At 42.9% G+C, this 18,734-nt stretch overlaps 1 protein-coding gene across 2 annotated transcripts in view; it reads right to left on the bottom strand.

The window, feature by feature from the left end:
• Positions 1-18,734, bottom strand: part of IFT38 (intraflagellar transport 38) — an 854,149-nt gene that overhangs the window by 723,000 nt on the left and 112,415 nt on the right. For both annotated transcript variants that reach the window (XM_085628445.1, XM_085628447.1), the window contains exon 3: positions 4,601-4,685. In XM_085628445.1, the coding sequence (XP_085484571.1) occupies positions 4,601-4,685 (85 nt within the window). The remainder of the gene's footprint in view (positions 1-4,600; positions 4,686-18,734) is intronic.

Below are 18,734 nucleotides of genomic sequence, written 5' to 3'. Positions count from 1 at the left end.
AAGGCATTTAGAGGCCGATGGTCCAGATCCGGACTGAGGACGTGTCCTTCTTCAGGATAGGGAAATAATGAGTAACACCTCCCTTCGCTTTCTGAGTTCAGATCCTTTTCAATAGCACCCTTGGAGTGGAAGAACCACTTGTCCCGTAACAGAATGGAGGGGTGTTCGTCTGATATTTTCTCTGGTGTGGGAGGCATAGAGAATGGTGCAGAAAGAAAAGGCAGGGCATAGCTATTTTGAATCTGTAGGACATGATCGCCAACCTGGGAGGAATTGTTGAATACTGCTTCCTATCGGTTGAGCATGCACCACTAAGGTCAAACCAAAGAGGCTTAGTGGCTGTTGCAACAGGAGAAGAGGAACTGGAGATCTGGTACTCCTACTGGCTTGAACGTTGCCTGCCATACTTATATCCACATCTTCTAAAGGACTAGGGTGTATGCTGCATCACTGGTTGAGAAAACTGTCTCTGTCTTTGCGCCAGCCCGCAAGGATAGCATCTAAATTTTCTGACTTGATGCTGGAACTGTTTGGTAGGGGTCAACAGCCCCAAGAATTATGCAGTAGCTCTGCTGCCCTTAAAACCCTTCAACACAGATTCTGCCTACTCCCCATAAAGGCGGAAACTATCAAAAGGCATATATGTGGGGGAGGCCTGGATATCAATGAAAAATCTTATGGAACTTCTCCATACGTGGCAATGAAAAACAACATTAACACCTACTGCATTACCCAGAGAATTCGCAACATTCAGACCTGTGGCAATAGCATACTTAGTCATGTTTTGTTCATCAATGATCGTCGGGAAAAAGAGGCACTAAGGTCTTCAAGACATGCTGGCAAGAACTCGCTGGATATGTCCCAAAGGTTATGTGTATAGGGGGCCCAGCAAACCAATAGCATTTACAGAGCATTTTGCTAAACTGGATAAGCAATCACACACTTGCCAAATGCACCAGTACGGGTTTATCTTATTGGTCAAGGCCTGTACAGTAGGACTCTCAGGAGTGGGGTTCTTGGTCAGACAATTTGGGTCTCCAGTTGCCAATCTGGCCACCTGCTTATTCACAGCTGGGCAAGAACAAGGCTTCGACCAAGTGGTCGACAATTATCAGTTAGAACATTGTTAAAAGGAAGCAGGGCAAGGGAGCAAATAGGACCTGGGATGGACCCACCATTGTTAACCTGACTGGAGGTTCAGATGGTTCAATGGGACCCGAAGGTACACCAGAGAGAGTCGAAAGCACACTGAAAATTTCAGTCTTGGCTTCTTTTAAAACCCTGATCTTCAGCAGAGCCAACCATGGCCTAGGAAATTCAGGGCACGTCTGGACCAGCTGAGGAATCGGTTCTGCTGCCGGAGACCTTGAAAGTGTGAGACTGACATTGTGAAGCCCTTGCGCCTTCTGTTTGGAGTCACAGTGGTGGGATGGAGTTGAGTTACGCTTTGCTTACTTATACTTGTATTTGGTCTTACTGGAGGACTCAAAGCACAAAGTTGAGTGGTCGCTGGAACAGTTTAAGACCAAGGATCGAGTATGCGCCTATGTGCAGGAATTATGTGATAGTTGTTACTTCTTCTTGTGTACGGCAACATACAGCTTTGACTGCTGGTCTCATTTCACCTTCGGATACATGATGGTGGACTTATCGCATCACTTAAGAGTCCTGTCCTGAGCCCAGACACTAAAGACACACCTTGTGTGAGACCATGACCAACATTTGCTTCCTCCAGTCGCAAATAGCTTGAAACTTGATGTGGGGACATCGTTCCCAAGCACACTGGAGAAATCGTTGTAGAAGTCTTTAGAAAACCAGCAAAGCTCGATGCAGAGCTCTGGGCCAGTGTTGTAAGGCGCAGTAGGAAGGAACTGATGTTAAAACTCAGCGGTGACATTTATATGCGGCACCGCTCAATCACTTCTGGGGCTGTGTGAAGTCGAAGCGGGACTGCACGACGCCACCTGTCAGTGTGCAGGAGCACTGCTATGGAAAAGTTTTTCGCATCCAGTCTGACGCTTGATGAGTTTTGAAAGGTGAGGAATCTGCGGATATAAGTACCCATCAGAACATGTATTACCATTAACCAATTTTAATGGTACACAAGTTGTCTACCTCGGAAGGATGAAAGCCTGAATTGACCCTGCTCGGGTACTAAATCTTTTTAGTGATTCAAGAGATGTCAGTTTGGATTCAGAAGACAATTCTGCTAAATAAGATTGGGTTAAGCACGTCATGCGACACTGGTGATACATTTACAGAAAAGTGTTGCCATTGTGTGGCGACTTTAATTTCAACCAAGAACAATTGTAAAACAAAGTGACAATATACATACAACTGGAAATGCAAATCCCTCGAGACTCATATACATGACAGTACAGATACTCTTGATTCTTTAACCCAACTATGGCTTTGCTACTTGAAATATAAAAAAAGCTTCTAACTGTTGAAAACAACAAGTTAGCTTTCATTGTATAGTATGCTATTGTATTTCCTGAGTTTACTGCTAACATGACATATTACAACATCTATGGGGTTTACTGCAAGTTAAACATTTGTACATTGACTCATTAAATATATTTACAATTTAGTACATAACTATTCAGTATGGCGGATCCCACAACCTACTGCGTATCCACATTGTATCTTATTGTTTCTTTGATGTTACAGCTGAAATTATTCCATAAAGTCTTATTTTTTTAAGTTAATTAAATACAGAATTAACGCTTTTGAAGATGTAATATACAAAGGAACAATTTTAGCTATTTTAAGAAAAACAATTCAAATGAGTCAATTAAAATGTATTGCTACATTGTCTATATTATTCCCTATCGATAATTCCCACTTCACAGCTACCACGCCCAACCTGGTTCCCGACATTCAAGGGTCCTCTCAGACTATGCGCATGCTGGAAGCATCAATTTTGTACAGGTACACAGTTGAGCACTTGTATCTGTCTCTGCGCAGGTCAATTACTGCCCCCTAAGTACATACAGTACTCACAGAGGATAACCATTAGGTACTGGTACCAGAAATAGAGCTTGTAGGCTCCTCCTGAATGTATCATTGTTACCAATCTTGAGTTTCCATACTGCCATAATATTTAATTCATTCCTCAAATAACTTGTACAAGAGTGTCCTGGCGGATCTTAAATCATTTGGTCTTGTTGATAAGATTCGAAAGGCTAACCTCAAAAATTAAGTCTTTAATTGGTTTAATTCCTTAATCTCATTAATTTCATTCTCGCAATAAAGACCTTTTGCGGCCAATGCACTTATAGCCTGTAGTTCGTGTACGTTCATACTCCTGGCTTTTTAATGAGATAAACCTGGCCACAATTCCCCAAATGCAAAACCCTGGAGTGGGTGAGCTAGCGCTGAGAAGCTTGAAGTATCTGCCTCATCAAGGAGATCACAACCGCTTAAGACTTCATGGCAATTTGGGGTACAGCCTAGACCCTCAGGAGAGTAATCACCGCCCCAGACAAGTTGAAAGAGACTAGAATGTCAACAATTTCAACATTAAGTTTAAAAAAATGTATTCAGCTTAAGATAACATACAGTGGAATAATACAAAGCAATTAATCAAGAGGTACAGAAAATGAAAAAGAAAATGTAGAAAAAAAAGGGGTATACAATGCATGAAAACTAAAAATTACAGTCTGATTATTTAGCAACTGAAAAATATTAGAGGGAATATAAGGGGATATTTGATATAAACGAATCTTAAAATCTTGAAAGGGAAGTCAGGGTGGTTGCAGAACTTCCTGGAGATAAGGTGGGTGGGGGGCAAAAGTTGTGATAGCGGAGTAATCAAGGGGCACCCTCTCACTTAGAACCAAGTACCCCTGCCCTCAGGATTGTAAAGGCCTGCTAGAGGGGTGACTTATTGGTTTTAAATGCAGTGACCCTTATATATAGTAACGCTATATCTTAAGTAAGTGGTGCATGCACCAACCTACACAGGTTGCAATGGCAGGCATGTAGTTCCATTTTGCATGGCCTCTCATGGGCGGCATAATACATGCTTCAGCCCATGGGAGGCCTCTGGGGTACCTATGCCCTGGGTACATGTGTACCATATACTAGGAACTGACAAGGGTACCACAGTATCCAATCTGGAGTGTACCTAAGTACATAACACAACAGTTTAGGGAGAAAGCAGATAGACTGGGGTCCTGATTAGCAGGATTCCAGTCAGACTAATCAAAATACAGCTTAGCACCAGGCAATAAATAGGGGTAACCATGCAGAAGCATCCTAACTTCCTACAACAGGTGTCCAAAGGGCCTTTCGTTTTAAAACAAGAGATAAAGGGTGCATATATGCAGTATCCAATCAGTGATTAACCGATTTCAACATTAACATGCCAAAAATGAGACTTGCCACCAGAAGGCACCTACATGAACTAGGCCCATGACATAACTCTTCCCCTGTTCAATAACAACAGTGTGGAATTTGGCAAGAGATTACAAACACAGGGATCAATGGGGATACAAGAACCTGGTGCATCTGCAGAGGGAACCTGCACGTACAAGAGGTCAAAGGCAAGGTCACTGCACACCAAGCATCTTGAGTAAATAAAATCCACACGACTCACCATAAACTGTGCCACAGCCTTAATGAAGAAAACTCGATCTTGCTCCATATCCACGTCCGTTGGGATGTCGGTCTGTGGCTCGTACCTGAAGGCGTGGAGAAATTGACAGGTAAGGTAGGGCTACACAATGTAATCCCACTTTAGACCAAACCAAGAACAAAAACTGGCTTTACCACAAACAATTATTCTCTCCTCTTTGCCAAAAATATTGTTTGCGTCATTTTGTACCCTTCATACTGATGAAAAAGCTAATTCGGCTTGAAACTTGGTATTTGCTTTTGATAACTGGCTGCTTTTCCCGCCTGTCACCAACACGTTTGTCTGTAAATGCACCATTCTCTTCAAACACATTCTTACCCTTTCAGAAAACCACTTTAAAAAAACGCCTTTAGTGCAAATGCTATAAAACCATGGTAGGTGGGCGATGACAAAATGCTTCCCTGACCTCTTTGACAAGCGTGTCGCCAACAGTGACATCTGATAATGATTCTCTGAGGCTTTGATGATTTGTTCATCCTTCCTTTAATAATGCCTATTAGCTATGATGGAAACTCAAATAGTAGCCATGGCAACACGTTCTACTGAACTTTTGATACTGAGGCTTCTTCATCTAACCCTCATGTCCAAAGGCATTTGTGAAAGAGTCATCAAAGAACATGGATCGGCTGACTTCACGCATCTAGGCCAAGTAGCATCAGCACGGGGGGGGGGGGGGGGGGGGGGGGGGGGACTTGGCCAAGAGGTGCCACTCAGAAGGACTAGAGGTACCTATTCCCCAAAGATTTTTTTAAAAAGAGGATACTTAGCTTATACGTGAGGAAAGACTCCTCCAATCCAAGGTAAAGAACGATAGCGAGATCAAGGAATAGGTCTACACCAGGAAGCCTGTTTGCAGGGGACGTGTATCTCATGGTCTTTGGAAAGCCAAGAGAATCAAAGGACGGTGAACACACTACACAAAGAGTTACTAAATCAGGAGAATTAATGATTGAAGCTGAGCCCTTCCAACATGGATGTTGGTGCTCAATTTTAAGAGAAAAGATCGTGAGGCATTTGCTTTTCTATTTTTATGAGGTACTATTAAAACAAAAAAAAAATTTTAATAAAACAAGCACTGTCAAAGTCAATGGCTAAAAGATGGCTGTGGTAGGTGAGACCTAAAAAAGTGCAGCAACGACTGTGACAGTAAAAAGCAGTAAAAAAAAGCAGTGGACAGATTAGCCCATGCGCATATCGGATTTGATTGTTTCAAATCATCATCATCATCATCATTTTTAATTGTTGATTACTTAAAATCATTACAAACCTCCCCCCCCCCCCCCCCACCCCGGAACAGATAAAATATTACGATGAACTAAAACCGTAATGTTCTGAGTAAAATCCACATCACTTATCAGCAAGATTTAAGTTTAAAAACGCTTACATTAGCAACTGTAACTTAAAACGACAGAAGAATGAAAAAACCGTTGGGGATGCTGGTGATCTCGTTAAACTGCTATTGTTTTGGATCTCCATCAGCTTGCCGTAAAAGTCTGTTGACTAGATTCATGTGTTTAATTCCACGGCATGTCAGTATAGTCGATGTACCCTCTAGCCAGCAAATCACCGCTTGCCTACTGGAGCGAATGTTCAGCTCATTGAAAATAGATTTCAAGTGTAGTCTCCTTTGGTCTAAAACGGTGGTACAGGCACATATTAGGTGGATTAAAGTTTCCTTTTTATAACCACATAGTCTGCAAGACTCTGTTTTAAATGGCGTTTTCCATTGTGGGTATAAATCCTTAGCCTCATGCACACCCATTCGATACTTTAAAAAGCTTATTTTTAACTGCGAGTTAAAATGGGTGGATAAATATGGTTGTGGCCTCAAAAGTCTGTAGGAGTTTATAACTGTCCACCCGTGCCGCCGCTTGGAGAGCGCTTGTTTGTCAGCACACAAGGATTTCTTTTTAGCTGCGCTATTTACTATTTTGCCAAAGCTTCCTCTGTCCAACCCGTTGGCCCATGCTGCTTGTAAGTCCATCTCGGCCAAGGACTCTCTCAGAAAGCTTCCCCAGGAGTTCGGTGTTAATAAATCCCCCTGGAGCTTAATTTCTTCCCAGCATAGGCTATTCAAGGTATCCGGGTCAGAAGAGCGGAGCGTATGGCAAAGTTTAATAAAGCAGCTCATTCCTCGGAATTTCTGGTGCTGGAGGCCGAATTCCAGTCTGACCTGGGAGGGCGAGGCAGATTTAGGCAAATCGAAAACTGCTTTATAGATCTTTGTCTGCAGTATATTCAGTAAAAGCGCTTCTTTGCCGCACCAAGGAGCCAGGCCGTAGGACAAACAAGGTTGTATTTGGGCGGCCATTACTTTAAGCAGATGAGAGAAGTTTGGGCAGTCCATCTTTTTGCGTAGTAATCTATATGCATAAATTAATGACTGTGCCTTTGCTTTTAGTACCAGTTTATGTTCTTTATGGGTTGCACCCTGCCCAATCGTTACGCCCAGATATTTGTATGAGCTAACTTCCTCAACAGTTGCCCCCTTAGCCGTCCATTTGAACTTAAGTTTCTTGCGATCCACTAGGCGCACTATTTTGTTTTCTCTTTATTTAGCTCCAATTTTTCCTTGTCCAAGTAGGCTACAAGATTGTTTATTGATCTCTGTAGGCCGATGGGAGTTTGGCTCAACAGAACTATATCATCCGCATATTGTAATATGGCAATTGGCTCGTTGACCATTTTCGGGGGGTGTGACTCTGGTTTTTCAATGTAAGGTGCGATGTTGGATAAAAACAGATTGAATAGACTGGGGGCTAAAACACAACCTTGTTTTAAACCGCTTTGCGTCTGAATACTTGCAGTTGTACTCAACCCGTCGCCCAACGTAACTCTTGCCCAGGTATCCGTATGCAAGGCAATTATGGCGGTGAGCATTGTGGTTGGCAGGCCCCATTCTTTAAGTTTCTTCCATAGCTGGCTCCTGCTCACTCTGTCGAATGCAGATTTGATGTCAATAAAGCAGGTGAACAGCCGGAGATCCCTTTTTTGGGCTTTTTCTGTTAAAAGAGCAAGGGTTACAAGATTAGTTATAGTACCCATACCTTGCCTGAAACCTGTCTGAAACTTGGGGATTATGTTTTTTTCCTCCATCCAACATTTCTAACAGGCACGAGGCATACAATTTTGCTTCCACGTCGATCAGTGAAATTAGTCTATAATTCCCAGGCTTACAGTGGTCTCCCTTTTTGAATATGGGGTGGATGATGCTCCCCCTCCAAGAAGCCGGGATATTAGATTGGTTATAAATCCCATTGAAAAGTGGAGTAAGGTATGAGGACCAAAACTCTGGGTCATTCTTAAAGAAGGCGTTAGGGATCCCATTGGGGCCAGCCGCTCCCTCGGGTTTGAGTTTCCGTATAAGCACTCTTAGCTCGTTCCCATTTGTCAAGGTGTTTATCCCGCAAATGGTTGGCGCTGTTTCTAATGAGCTATCTTCCACGTGTACTGGGATGATAGAGTCTTTTGTTACTTTTTGAACTTGGTCTTCCCCAAGGGACCCTCCGACCGCTTGCCTACTGGAGCGAATGTTAAGCTCATTGAAAATAGATTTCAAGTGTAGTCTCCTTTGGTCTAAAACGGTGGTACAGGCACATATTAGGTGGATTAAAGTTTCCTTTTTATAACCACATAGTCTGCAAGACTCTGTTTTAAATGGCGTTTTCCATTGTGGGTATAAATCCTTAGCCTCATGCACACCCATTCGATACTTTAAAAAGCTTATTTTTAACTGCGAGTTAAAATGGGTGGATAAATATGGTTGTGGCCTCAAAAGTCTGTAGGAGTTTATAACTGTCCACCCGTGCCGCCGCTTGGAGAGCGCTTGTTTGTCAGCACACAAGGATTTCTTTTTAGCTGCGCTATTTACTATTTTGCCAAAGCTTCCTCTGTCCAACCCGTTGGCCCATGCTGCTTGTAAGTCCATCTCGGCCAAGGACTCTCTCAGAAAGCTTCCCCAGGAGTTCGGTGTTAATAAATCCCCCTGGAGCTTAATTTCTTCCCAGCATAGGCTATTCAAGGTATCCGGGTCAGAAGAGCGGAGCGTATGGCAAAGTTTAATAAAGCAGCTCATTCCTCGGAATTTCTGGTGCTGGAGGCCGAATTCCAGTCTGACCTGGGAGGGCGAGGCAGATTTAGGCAAATCGAAAACTGCTTTATAGATCTTTGTCTGCAGTATATTCAGTAAAAGCGCTTCTTTGCCGCACCAAGGAGCCAGGCCGTAGGACAAACAAGGTTGTATTTGGGCGGCCATTACTTTAAGCAGATGAGAGAAGTTTGGGCAGTCCATCTTTTTGCGTAGTAATCTATATGCATAAATTAATGACTGTGCCTTTGCTTTTAGTACCAGTTTATGTTCTTTATGGGTTGCACCCTGCCCAATCGTTACGCCCAGATATTTGTATGAGCTAACTTCCTCAACAGTTGCCCCCTTAGCCGTCCATTTGAACTTAAGTTTCTTGCGATCCACTAGGCGCACTATTTTGTTTTCTCTTTATTTAGCTCCAATTTTTCCTTGTCCAAGTAGGCTACAAGATTGTTTATTGATCTCTGTAGGCCGATGGGAGTTTGGCTCAACAGAACTATATCATCCGCATATTGTAATATGGCAATTGGCTCGTTGACCATTTTCGGGGGGTGTGACTCTGGTTTTTCAATGTAAGGTGCGATGTTGGATAAAAACAGATTGAATAGGCTGGGGGCTAAAACACAACCTTGTTTTAAACCGCTTTGCGTCTGAATACTTGCAGTTGTACTCAACCCGTCGCCCAACGTAACTCTTGCCCAGGTATCCGTATGCAAGGCAATTATGGCGGTGAGCATTGTGGTTGGCAGGCCCCATTCTTTAAGTTTCTTCCATAGCTGTGTGGTAAATAATTTAATTACCGGGACTTAATTTGATACAGAACATAATAAAAATAGCTCAATAAATAAGAGGCAGAATCCGTGGTATTAGAGGTTAGGAACGGGCTTTATTCCAATGGACGATTTCGAAATCGTGGACTCCAGGTTCCATCACCACGGAGGCTCAGGAAGTGAAGTACATACATTATTGATAATTAATCACTTTTATACAATAGGCATTACAGTGAAGCAAATGCGAGAGGCGTAACAATTGATAAGGAAGATAAAACATACATACGTAGCAAAAGTAGGTGTAACTGGGTGTGGCTAAAGTACGTCATCAGATGTGATGTCATAATAGGGTGGTCCCATGAAAGAATTTCGCAATGTCAGCAGAAATACTTGGCAGAAATGCGCGCACAGCAGCATGACGTGTGATTGACGTGCGACTAGGGGGTGAAGGGGACTTGACATTTAGCTCTACATGTGGCGACAGATGTCTGGAGGGTCAAGTCAACCTAATCCCAAATCATATCTAACATCCTATGTTTAAAGAACTATGTTATCCAAAAGAGAGGTCTTTTAGAGTAGAATCTTATTCTATACTGACTATACTGACTGTTAGTGCGTGTACAAGCGTCTAAGTGTCTACACTAGATGCGAGGGCAGAAGTCTTCCATGGTAATAGGGCTATGAATTACTTGTATAAAGACAGAGAAGCCGGGCCTCTGCTCTGTAGCTGGCAGAATGTTTACTTAAACTACTAGACAGGAATGCATTGGGCAGGGAACGGAGCAGATAATTTCGAAGGTGAAATACAGTTCTTGGCAGGCAGCAAGCTGATGTCAGGCACTGTGAGCCGCGCAGAGGATGAGACAAAGTTCATGGTCACAGATGCAGGCTCAGACTGGAGCTTTCAGAGGCAGAAAGCGGAAAAGCTTGATGACAGAATCAGGGCCTACTTGCCTGGACTGTAAAATGGCATAAGTGAACCATATAAAGGCGGTGGCCTTTCGTACTTAGGAATGGAATATCCGGCCCATTCATGGCAGGTCTGAAAGAGGACATGTTAACGGTGGACGCACATGTATTTGCGTCTTCATAACTGGAACTGGAGGGAACATACATGTACTTGTAACATGCGAATAGAACCGTTGGGGTCCAAGATAGGGGACATAACTGACCAGAAAAATCCATATTTCCACATTCCCTCCTTGTTCCCTACTTGCCCGTCAAGAGATATCAATCTTCATCAATCCATTGATCTGTTCATATAGCATCATTTGTTCTTCTTTCTTCTTCCGGGATCTTGAACGAAAATCTTGATGTGGAATACACGATGTGGCACACAGACCACAAATCGCTGGTCCACATTGTAGGCATAAGCAGCAACTGAATAGTATGAGAAGGCCAATACCTAGGAAGGATAGAACTCTCCATCCCCAGGCTGATAACACGCTCCAAAACCACCCGGACCAAGTCCAAGTGCCTGGATTCTGGTGTATCTGGCTCACAATCTTATGAAGGCGCGTTATAGCTTTATATACAGATGGCGAATTTTCTGGTATGAATACGCAACAACTTGATCCGATGACCCTACAAGCTCCGCCCCTATCGGCCAGGATGACGTCAAGGACAAGACGATTTTGAAGTACAACAATCCGCATAGCAGACTGCTCTTCTGTTAAATTGCCTAAGGCGGAAATAGTTTCGTTCACTACTGCTTCAAGGGTTCTAGTTAATCTACGTATCAGCTTACTATTAGTAACGGTACCTATATAGGGAAAGAGACCTTTATTGAAATCTGTGTATTTTTCCCATGCTGTTTCAGTGTAATCGACTATTGGGAGATCTCTCCTTTCTCTATTGTGTACTAAATGAGTATTTCTGTGATAATCAGGAGGAGCTAGAAAAACAGGTGGCAAAAGGAATCCAATGTAACAGGTACCATCCCAGTCTAGAGGCAAACGTACATATGCCGTCTGACCACATATAAAATAGGAATGGCGGGAAGCTCTAAATGTCGACTTGCCTTGATCACTGAATTCTATTACAATGGTGCATCTACTATGGCCCATATGTATGGAACCATTCTTTCTCACACATAATTCACCTTTTACTGGAAATACTGACATGGCGGGCAAACTTGGATTAGCTTCGGATTCGACATTCAAGATCAGGAGATTAAGCGTAAAATTACCTAATCCATATACTTCATTTTCTAGATCAGTTCCTGTTCTTTTGGGAAGTCCCTCCTTGTTGGGGTGGCAGACTTTAAGTAAAACTAAGTTCAGATTTCCCCATACCCCGTTGTCTTGATAAACTGCGGAGTTCGAATCTTGGGAATTAAGTAAACTAAACCATGCTCCACAGGAGCCGTTGTGTGTGAACGGGTATGGAAAAAGAGGTAGAATTCCTTTATAGTTCTGAAAGGGAGGGAGTCGGCCACATATCCAACAATTTGTAGCATTGCTAACCTGATGGGAATGATGTAACATACTAATAAAAGTGTTATTGCGCAGCGCAAATCTGTATGACAATTCATGTGGAGGTAATTCACTGAAAGAATGTTCAGCAGTAACATTATAAACATGTCTAAAAATAGGATAATATATGTGCAACAATATACTTGCAATAATTATTAAAAGACTTAAGAAAAACAAAATCAATAACGTCACTGTGCAATGACTACGCAGTGATTTACAGTATGCATGTCGTTTCAACATTTTTCGGGTTCTTTCTCTATTCAGATCTAAGGGATACATGTCAGAGACAAATTCAACCGCTTCACCTTGGAGAGGACTTAAACAATCAAATTGCCCGACTGGTTAGATCTAAGTTTTAGTTTATATTGTTCGTGACTGCTTGAGTCAACCAAAGGAAGTTTTGAGTCAATGGGTGAAGACACGCAAGGTGTGGTTTTCACATCCGATGGTAGTCCATAAAATTTCTTGATATGACTTGAATGTACCCAGCCTTTTCTGCCTTCGATCTTCACGGCTGTCCTTGTGGTGAGCAAGACCAATTGCGGCGACCTCCACCTAGGATCCAGCTGAGTCTTTCGATCAAAGTTCCTCACTAAAACGAGATCCCCCGGAATTACGTCGTGGGGTTTCACCTCAGTGTTGTCAGGAAAAGCTGCAGCTACCTGTGAACGACAAGATTGTAGTGCAGACATCAAGGAAGCCAAATAATCTGTCAGCATATTACAGTCAATATCAGTTATTTTACGTGGTATAGGCGTCCCCCACATATTTGGTGGTCTGCCAAAGATCACCTCATACGGGGATAGCCCTGTTCGAGAGTGTGCTACCATTCTCATGTAAAAGAGTGCAACTGGTAATGCTACTACCCAGTCGACACCTTTCTCCCTGCATATTTTGGACAATCTAATTTTCAGGGTCTGATTATGTCTTTCCACGAGACCTGCTGCCTCGGGGTGTCGGACACAGTGGAATTTCCACTGATAACCTAACAAAAGTGAAACGTGTTTCATTAGTTCGGATGAGAACGGCTGGCCGTTATCTGAGTAGACAGCACGTGGTAAACCGTATCGTGGGAAGAATTCTCGAACTAACTGTTTGGCAGTAGTCGGGGCAGTGTAATCTGAAACCGGGTATGCCTCTGTCCAACGGGAAAGAGCACAGACAACTACGAGAACATATTTGAATCCTCGACATCGTTCCATCTGGATATAATCCATCTGGAGAATTTCAAAAGGGTGATCAGGAGGCTGAAATCCACCCTGCTCTACGGGAATGCTTTTTCCTAGGTTGAACTGACAACAGATCATACAGGTACGAACTTTTTGTTTGGCTGCTGCTCGTAAATGTTTGTTGAACCAAATGTGTTGAATGCTGTCTAGCATAGCTTTTTCTCCTAGATGTGCTGGACTATGGATAGTGTTAATAATGACTTGGACCATTGAATCAGGAAGGAACCACACAGATTTTTCCTTCGTCATCCATCCTTGATCCGTTTGGATCCCTCCTAATTCAGTCCATTTCCTTATTTCGTCTGGAGTAGCATGTGTCTGTATGTCAATTAAATCAAGAGCGGGATCCTTAACCATCATGCAATGTGTTGGTGTCTGGACTATTGTCTTTGTCATGTCGGATGTTTGAGTTTGAGCAGTCTGTTTAGCTGTTCTGTCAGCTAGATCATTGCCTTGAGAAATGATATCAGTAACTTTCGTATGAGCTTTGCATTTCATAATCGATATTGCAGTGGGTAAATGTATTGCATCTAATAAGGCATGAATAAGGGGTCCGTGCTGAATGTGGGCACCGTGAGAAGTTAAATAACCTCTCTCTCGCCACAGCACGCCGAAGTCATGTACAACTCCGAATGCATAACGTGAATCAGTGTATATGTTGACTCTTTTATTTGTGGCTTGAATACAGGCTTGTGTAAGAGCGATGAGCTCTGCTGCTTGAGCGGACAAGGTATTTATACACTTTGTTTCAATAATTTCAGTGTCTGTTGTGACTGCATAAGCGGCCACTAACTCTCCTGTACCTGTTCTCATACATGAACCATCTACATACAACGTCAGGTCTGGATCTGACAATGGGACATCTGTCAAGTCTTGTCTGGGTTTCGTCGTTATTGTAATAACTTCAATACAGTCATGAGCTAATGGGTCTGTTCCGTTTACAGGTAAAAGTGTGGCAGGATTCAATGTGTTACAACGTCTGATTTCTATATGTGGCTGAAACAATGTTAATTCGTAACCTGTAAGTCGCGCTATAGTCAAGTGTTGTGTTTGCGTTCGATTCACAAGAACCTCTACTGCATGTGGTACTTGTACTGTCAATAGATGTCCTAACACTATGGCATCGCTTTGTCTGATTGCTAAAGCTGTCGCTGCCACTGATTTCAGGCACGCAGGCAGAGCCTGAGCTACGGGATCTAATGTACTAGAAAAATAAGCACACGGTTTGTGTGATCCTGCTTGTTCCTGTGTGAGTACTGACAAGGCAGTACCTTCTCGTTCTGTAACAAAGAGTGTAAAATGTTTTCTGTAACATGGTGTTGCTAAAACAGGTGCTTGGCATAGAGCTTTCTTTAAGCTTTCAAAAGCTAGTGTATGTTCCTGAGTCCAAGGGAGGACAGTCGATGTGGCCGCCTCCTGTGTTGTTAATTTAATGAGTGGTTTTGCTAGAAATGCATACTGAGGGATCCACTGCCTACAATATGAAGTGAGGCCTATGAAAGCCCGCACCTCCTTTTGTGTCTTGGGTATTGGCATATTTGCAATTAGCTGGATGCGATCTGGTGTAAGCTGCCTTCCCTCCTTGGACAGCGAGTGACCAAGGTAAATAACTCGCTGGACACAGAATTGCAGCTTAGAAGGGGACACCTTGTGCCCCTTTTTGGCTAGAAATTGTAAAACCGTCAGTGATGCTTTTTCACATTCAGGTTCGCTTCGGGCGGTGATCAGCAGATCATCGACATATTGAAGCAGAGCAGTGTTGACTGGCATGTGTATACTGTCAAGCTCTCGTTTCAGTGCTTGGCTATAGATGCTGGGGCTTTCTGTAAATCCTTGAGGTGCGCGTGTGAATTTAAAGCTACGTCCATTTAAACTGAATCCGAACAAGTATTGACTTTCTGGATCTATTGGGACGCTGAAAAAGGCATTCTTGAGATCAATTACAGTAAAGAATGTTGCTTCGGAATCAATAGCTGTCAGTAATGAAGAGATGTCTGGAACTACGGGGTATTGTGGTACAATACATTTATTTAATTCGCGCAGATCAATAACCAATCGATATACTGGGGGAGCCTTTGGATCAGTTCGTTTAAGAATCGGAATTATCGGTGAATTACATACATTGGAGTCGGTCTCCACAACCACTCCTTGGCCAATAAGCTCGTCAATGATTTGCAGTAAAGCCATTACAGCATCTGGGGGTAACTTATATTGTCGCATTCGTGGTAGTACCACTCCTGCCTTTAGTGTGACTCGATATGGTGTAATGTTCATGCAACCAACATCTGTAGGGCCTTGTGCCCATAAATGTGTGGGTAAAGTCTGCAGTCGGGAATCCATATCTCGAGACACATAGTGACCTTTGAAATCACGTAAAAACAATCTTACTCCTTCCGGAGAACAACATATTATAGCTCCTAGAGCTTTCAGTGTTTTTATACCTAACAAGTTTTCTGGACATGATTTAGTAAGCAATAAATCTGTAGTTCTGGTCAAGGGTCCTATCGTAAGTGGAAGGGGCTGTGATACTTCATTAACAATAGGTTTTCCTGAAAAACCAAGGGAAATATTCTGTGAGCCTGAGAGGGGTGCCCCTGGAACTTCACTACGTTTTATAGTTGTTCGACTTGCCCCTGTATCAAGTAAAAATTTTCTATCTTGGCCTAATAATTCACTATGTACATAAGGTCCTTCTTGGTCTACAGGGACCTCGATAAGGGGTAAGTCAACTTCCCTCTCTAGGCTGGTTCATGCGTATCGTTGATAATCAGGATAGTCATACTGTGCGGTCTGGTACAGCTGTCGTGTCGTGGTTTGTGTGGCAGCAGCCGGCAGCGCTGGTGCGGCTGGCACAAACTGTATAGACTGTTGTGGAGCTGGCATGGCCTGTGCATGCTGCGGTGCTCCTTGTTCATTCTGATCCTGTCTAGGTGGCCGTGGTCTTTCTTTTGTAATACCTGTGGCGATATTACGCTTCAGGACTGGGCAGTCGTGTATGTAATGAGCTGGTTGTTTACAATAGTTGCATGTCCCTTTTACAGGTCCTGCTGAATCACCGGACTGTGTCGTACCCTTTTTATGACCTTCAGCTGGAACTGTCTGGGAGACTAGCATTTTCATTTTTGTGTCTTTCATGCGTCTTTGTTCATGTTCTTGTTCTTCTCTAATTCTATTGTAATGATACTGTAACATTTGTAACATTTGTGATGGGGTATTCCCTTGCCAGGTACTCTCGAATTTTAATACTCTATTCTTCACTTGGGGCAAGGAATTTTCAACTAATTTTGTCACAAACAGATGTGGGTATGACTCGCTACTTGCTTTTATACCACTATTTATACCAAAACATTTTTCGAATCGGGCATAGAAATCACTAGTGTCTTCATCTTGCTTTTGTTTACAGGCTGAGATTGCACCCCAGTCTTCCTTTTTCGTAGTTAATAAACGTGGCAGTACCTGTACTAGTAAACCTGGTAGTGCTTTAGTTTTGTCCCCAAGCCCCGAACCTGGACCTCGGGCCTTTTCTTCATTTTCTAATGCTGTCCAATCTATCTTTTGGTCTCCTACCTCCCACTCTTTTTCCTTGAGTTTTTCATAAATGCCAGCAGGCATTAATACCTTTAATATTGTCATAATGTCGGGATAGGTATACTCTCCCATGAGTAACATGTCTTTAATTTCTCGGTGGAAACCCGCTGGGTCTTTGTCATGACTGGGTACCACTTTCTTCATTTCTAACAATTCTATTTTCGATATGGGCGTATATACATATACACGTTTAAACTGATTGTCCTCGCCCTTTATTGGGTGCACTTCTCGTAAGGGATTCTGTCTGTCCATGTAATACATCGGTCTTTCCTTGATGGGCAGTGAAACATGTTCTGGACATACAAAAAGAATGTACTGCTTTCTGGATTCTAGTATTTCCTTAATTAACTTAGTACCTGAACCTCTCCATCTATTCGTGAGTAATTCAGTCAATATATCAGGTAAAGGACCAGGATCTGAATGTTGGCTTTTATATAGTATAAGAAGTTGTTGAATCATATAAATCCCAGCTAAACGCTGTTCATCTGGGGTAAGGTTCAAAAATGTGTGTGCTACTGTATCATCACCATATTTTCCGGGACTGTCAACCCAATGAACGGCTGACCTGGCTAATTCTTGTTCATCCATAGAATCGAGTAAATGATAACCCCTTCGTTCTCGCAGTAATTTGTCAGCGGCTTGGAACGAATGCTCGGGGGACCTCATATTTATTATAGGTGTTTGGAAATTCTTGTTATTATCTGGACATATCGGACGTATCGGGTCAGTAAAACATCTAGTACTATTACAAGATCTTCCTCTACTTACATAGGCTATGGTTTCTGACTGTCCTGTGGACGGTCCTGATCCTTCCTCCTCCTCATTTTGTTCAAACTGGTCTACCGCTAATCTTTCTTCGTGTAGGCGTTCTATTTCTTTTCGGATCTTTCTGCACATGGCTATTATACATTTTTGCCTATCATGTCTCCCTTCTGATATATTCTGGCTCCATCTGGTAAGAGTTTGCATTATTTCCGGATCTACCCCCGGTCGGTCTTGATTTCTGATCACGCAATTTATGAGGAAACGTAACAGTTCCCCCTGTATCTCCACTTTCTGGTATTCCATAGCTCTGTTAATACTTTCAGAATCTCGCCCTGTTTGGACATAATGATATATATTATCTAGATGCACAGTCATTCCTGGTAACTTCCCTAAATACACCGCGGCTCGTCTGATACGTAATGATGCCATGATCATTTCGTCCTCTTTGCCGGGCACAGGGTCATATCTACAATCTACTAGAAGTTCCTTAAGCGTGCGGGCATTTATGAGTTTGGGGGTACGTGGATGTGCTGACTCTTGAAAAGTAAGTTTATTTACTCTGGGTGGCGTAGAAAAAATGTTGGTAGCACCTCCAGTAGCCCCGTCTGGAGTATCGGGCGTGAAAGGATTCGTAGAACGCGATACAGCAACTATAGGTGTGGACACAGCTATAGAAGTAGCTGTAGGAACAGATGTGGAGACGGACGTGCTTGCCGGATTTTGTGTCAGGTTTTGTTGTTGTAGAGATACAGATACAGGATCTTGGCGTTGAACCTCCCCGGCCGACGGTCTATGTGGGGCGGGGTTAGCATACTCGGGAGCTGCGTCATCTAAATATGAGGAAAGAAAAACATCTTCTGCGGTTCTAGGATGCCCCTTAGGATGTACTTTTATTGGAAATAATGGGGGTGGCAAGTCTTTTGGTATCCCCGGAGTAGCCTTAGGTAATCCCTCGGCCAGAAGGGGATACATACCCTTCATAAGGGCATTTCTTTGTCTGTCTACTTGTTCTGATTTTACTCGTGTACCTTCTTCAATTAATAGATTTTCTCGAACTTTATTTGAATTCTCTTTACTCTTCTCTTCCTGTCTACGTGCTTTTTCTGTGCGTCTATACGATTCTTTACGCCATAATTCAATGGCGTCTTTCTGTGACTGTCTGGCTTTCCTTTTCCATAATTC

This window comes from Triturus cristatus, chromosome 10 (assembly GCF_964204655.1).
Source record: "Triturus cristatus chromosome 10, aTriCri1.1, whole genome shotgun sequence".
NCBI classification, from domain to species: Eukaryota; Metazoa; Chordata; class Amphibia; order Caudata; family Salamandridae; genus Triturus; species Triturus cristatus.
This window is presented reverse-complemented; position numbering and strand designations above follow the sequence as displayed.